The sequence below is a fragment of the Amblyomma mixtum genome, chromosome 4 (genome assembly GCF_055824585.1).
Source record: "Amblyomma mixtum isolate Tamu chromosome 4, ASM5582458v1, whole genome shotgun sequence".
Taxonomy (NCBI): Eukaryota; Metazoa; Arthropoda; class Arachnida; order Ixodida; family Ixodidae; genus Amblyomma; species Amblyomma mixtum.
The window spans coordinates 79,648,105-79,652,560 of NC_143015.1; the positions used below are offsets into that span (position 1 = coordinate 79,648,105).

At 47.5% G+C, this 4,456-nt stretch overlaps 1 protein-coding gene across 1 annotated transcript; it reads right to left on the minus strand.

Moving 5' to 3' along the window:
• Positions 1-1,993: 1,993 nt before the first annotated feature.
• Positions 1,994-3,966, minus strand: LOC149347152 (uncharacterized). The gene is made up of 2 exons (XM_089586901.1): positions 3,486-3,966; positions 1,994-3,102 (listed from the first exon to the last, which is right to left on the minus strand). Exons 1-2 carry the CDS (start codon positions 3,713-3,715, stop codon positions 2,874-2,876), a joined length of 459 nt encoding a protein of 152 aa, XP_089443027.1. The 5' UTR covers positions 3,716-3,966; the 3' UTR covers positions 1,994-2,873.
• Positions 3,967-4,456: the final 490 nt, after the last annotated feature.

The following is a 4,456-nucleotide window of genomic DNA, read 5'->3' on the forward strand; positions in this document are numbered from 1 at the left end:
CCTGTACACCGGGCCAATAAAACTCACTGAGCACCTTAGCAATCGTTTTGTGTATCCCTCGATGACCGGATAATGCGCTGTCATGCGCCGACATGAGGATTTGCGTGCGTAAGCACTTCGGTACCACCGCTTGTTCAACGACTCGGCCGGGACACACTTGGTATGTTCGGAAAAGAACTCAGTCATCTGTACCAAAAGAGTGGGCGGTCTGTCCCTTGCCACGAAATATTTGCCCCAACTTCCTGCGACACACCTCTAAGGTCGGGTCTTCTTCCTGTTTGAGGCGAAACTCCGGCCGTGACAAGTGGAGTGTGTTCAGAGTGGGGCTTTTACTACTCTCTGAAACCTTTGCTGTCACCGTAAGGGAAGGAACATCGACCGAACTCGTCATGGCAAGGGAAACTGCCTGATCAGTTAGAACTGGCGGGTCGACCGAGAATGGAGGTTTAGCGCCAGGGACATTGCCTATTATGATGTCGTACAGGGGTGTAGACAAGCACCGCGCGATGGCCTTACCCGAGAAGTATGGTGAAGAAATCACCACCTCCGCTTACGGAACTTCTACCCGGGTCCCATTGCGGCTGAGGCCCAAGCCCGGAGCTCGGGGAGCCAGCAGAACTCGTCCACGTCCGTCGCCCACCGTGCTCTTCTCTGCCACGTAATCCTCTTCCACCTGGCCCGGCGTACCCCTCCGCACGCGCTCCTCGTGTTTCTTCGTCTTCTCCTCACAAACGACGCTGGGTGGCGCTATCTCCTTACAGTAGGGTAAACGGCTTCTACTAAGTTCGCGCACATAAAGTAGTCCACACACAGTTAAGTTACAGCCAGAGGGCCCAGACACTGAGTGCCTCGTAGCTTTGACGGTGATTTCAATGCTACCACATCTTTTGATAGCAGTTTTTATCCATACACTCACCAGTTTCTAGATCGACAAATGATACATGGCGGAGTAATGTGGTTTAGTGGATGCACTGCTTCCGCGGCCTCCGCAGTGTTGTCTGCTATGTGTAAAACGGAGCATAAAAGTTGTGGGACAATCAGTATCAGGCATGCTTGGACGTGTTGCATGGAGCCCATTTTTTGTTATTTGCGAGCACCAAATCAGCAATGTGGATGCATTGCAATGCAGCAAGAGCAATGACAAACAGTTGCTGTCACACGTTGCTGTTTCACAGTGTGTCGGAAAACCTCCGTCTCAACTTCCTGGTTGTGGATGCATTGCAATGCGGCAAGAGCACAGGTTGCTGTCACGCGTTGCTGTTTGACAGTGTGTGGGATAACCTCTGTCTCAACTTCCGAGTGTATGAGTTGGAATTATTTCATCATAAACCTGGAAATGTACGGCTATGTGGCCACATGTATGGCTGCTGTTATTTTCTATGGCTGCCTTCAAGACCTTACCATGCAGCCTATGTGCCTAGCTGCAGCAGGGTGCAACAGCTCTCTGAGCTTATGTAACAAATGCCTGGCAATGCATTAATTCACAACAATGTATCTAAAGGCATGGCATTATTGAAAGGCTTCTTAAAAGTGCGTGTCAAAGTCTCATACAGCAGATAACCTCGAACATGCTGATCGCACACCTCCATTTTTCTTCACCACTGGTCAATCCACAGCTTGTAGAAATGTAACGTGGAACTCAGTATCCCTATCACCTTTCAACAATCTGTGCAAAACATGTAAGCAACTTGCCGAAATGTGTACCGTTCCTACTCCCACCTCAAGGGCTTTTTTTGGCTACCTTTTTTCTTCTGTATACTGAGTTGAAGCTGATTGTCGTGCATATGAATAAAGCACTACAGTTTTTATGACCATTATTTTTTTCAGGCCAGTCGATCATTGCACACCTCAAAAAGGAAATAATAGTGCACAAAGGAAGGCAGGATGAACGAGAAGAAATGGACTAGCGCTAACATTCAACTCAGAATTTATCGAATCCTGAGTTGAATGTTAGTGCATGGCCGTTTCTTCTCGTTCGTCCTGTTTTGAATAGTGCACTATTATTTCCTTTTGAAGTGTGAACCACCAACACGCCCAAACATGCTCTCTTCTTCCATGTGTTACACAACTACTCGGGGTACTTAAACCCAGCATAGCGAGCGGCAGGAAAGGCGTTCCTTATCTCGCTGACGACACAGCTGGGGAGCACTTTGCGATTTTTTCGGCCGAGCCAGACCCACATCCAGCGTACAAACTGCCTGTACGCAGTGTACCTGTACCTGCTAAAGGAATGAAAAAGAATGAATTAGCAAAAATTTGGTACTAGGCTGGTACCACTTTACAAGTGCCTCATGTCAATGACAAATGCTAACAGCTGCTATTTCTTCTGAACAGTAGGTAACAGAAAATTGATAGCATAATTGTTGCTGATACCAAATGTATACTCTCGGATATACACACAAAATCTCGGACGGTGAATATGCACATGATTCGACTCGACGCACTTATCTCGTGAATGGCGCATTTAGTCTATATGTAGAGAGCACGTGTGTACATGCAGGAATCTAATGGCACTGCATGGCGCTCTGGATTGCACAAAACAATAGGTAAATGCAGACTCATATAAGCTAACTGCTGCATTTTTAATGCAGTAGAGTTTCACTACTACTACTACTGTGTTTCTAGAGCGCGCGCGGAAATATGCACGCGCCCGTGATAACGGAGAGCTTTAGCGCAGCCGGGGACAGCCGCACGGCAACGCATTACCGTTGCCAGCTACCGTGTCTACCGTACGGCGGTGCCAGAGGTTTTTAGACACCGGCTAAATTTTCAGTTTTTTCATGAAATGGCTTTCTTCTCTATCGGTGTTAAAACTCGCTAATTAGTCGTGCCGCACGTCACATTTCACAGGCACCCTGATCGTAAATAAGTCCTCATACGTACGTGTGGATATCGGGGGCATCGACAAGAGAAGGCCTGTCTTCTCTCAAGGCATAGTAAGCCACCGCCAGAGCGTGAAGGTTGAGGCATATAGGTTCAAACCCGGGGTGATTCGTTATACACTTGGCCCCCTCAGGCACTTGGGCGGCCACCTTAGGGACTTCTGTACAGCATATGGACTCGTGTTCAGTCTCCATAGGCCTACAGCGACCACAGGTGCACCTGCAATAAATATACATATCACTGTACCTCGTAGTATACCATGTCACACAGCCAGAAAACTTCGGAATAAAACCCACGTGCATGCGCCCTACCACCCGCCTGTGTACACGCTCGGAAGTAAACATTGCCGAAAGGTTGCGTTGCTTTGATCGCTCGCGGCCGACGAAAATAATTTATGTTTTGGTCATAAGTTCTGGCTGCGTAAGTGCAAGATAAGCGTAAAAGCGCATAGCACGTCAGGCGCACGTCAGGCGCTAACAGCGCAACGAGAGAAAGGACAAACTACAATGTATTACTGCAGTGGAAACCCTAGCTGTCATGATCAATACGATGCCTGCGTTGGCATAGCATTATTTTCGAGAACGTTAATCATCGCCACTTACCAGTCGATGTTGCCCCTCCGGTGAACTTCATTGACGGCCTGCGGCGCGGCATTCTGTTCGTCGTCGTCGCTGGCAAGAGGATCAAATCTAAAATGATTATCAGGGTTCTCAACGGAGCCGCGTTCATCGTCGTCCTCGCTGCTGCCGTCAAAAAAAAAGTTGATGTCCTCATTGGAATCAGATCCGTCGGAATCCGAGCTGCTGGGACTAGCCATGCCGTTGTTATCCATGCGCTGGTCAGCACGTGTGTGAGAAAGCAGACGATGCAGCAGTAGGTACGTCACAACTTTTGTGGGTCCACGTGACCAGGCGAAGTAGTTGATCTTCCCGGTCTGTGACGTCACTGTACAACTCGGCGTTCCGAAACCGAAACCGAAAATCGTTCAACTAAAAATACGATAATAAATTATTTCCTGTGAATATATGAATCTTTGAGTGTGTATCATGCTTCCTGGAGCCATAAGAAACGTTTGAAACAAAGAACGCGCTAACCATAAATTTGGTGTCTCCACCCCTTTAAGGTGTGTCAGAAAACTGCTTGCTGTGCTGTCTTCTGCCTCTCTTGCCTGACTTTGAGCCTGTTGTCTGCGGGTTAAAAGCTCATTTGCTCTGAGCAAAGGTCTTGATGCATGCAATTGATGCATGCGATAACACAGCAGTTACGTTTGGAAGAAAATTTTGCCTATCAGTAGTGCAGAAGAAACTACTGTGTCATCTCAGTCAAGAGGCAGAAGACGGCGTATGATCAACTTTCCTCTACACCCTAACAACAAACATTTTTCTCCCAAGCGTGCAAGACATCTATACTATCTCCAAACTGAGTTCCCATCGCTCATATCTATACAATGCCTGCTGTGAGATGAATGCTTTGGGAAGGCTCACTGTGTTAATTAAATGCAATCATAGGAGATTTTCAAATTAAATTCACACTAAAGAGATAAACTGCACCAATGTGGTTGGCTTTCAATGCC

What these genes read in the sequence shown, in the direction of transcription:
- LOC149347152 (XM_089586901.1), bottom strand. Translation starts at nt 3,715, where the DNA reads ATGGATAACAACGGCATGGCTAGTCCCAGCAGCTCGGATTCCGACGGA. An exon ending in CGGAGGGGCAACATCGACTG is followed by an intron (nt 3,103 to 3,485) that starts GTAAGTGGCGAT and finishes TATTTATTGCAG; the next exon opens with GTGCACCTGTGGTCGCTGTA.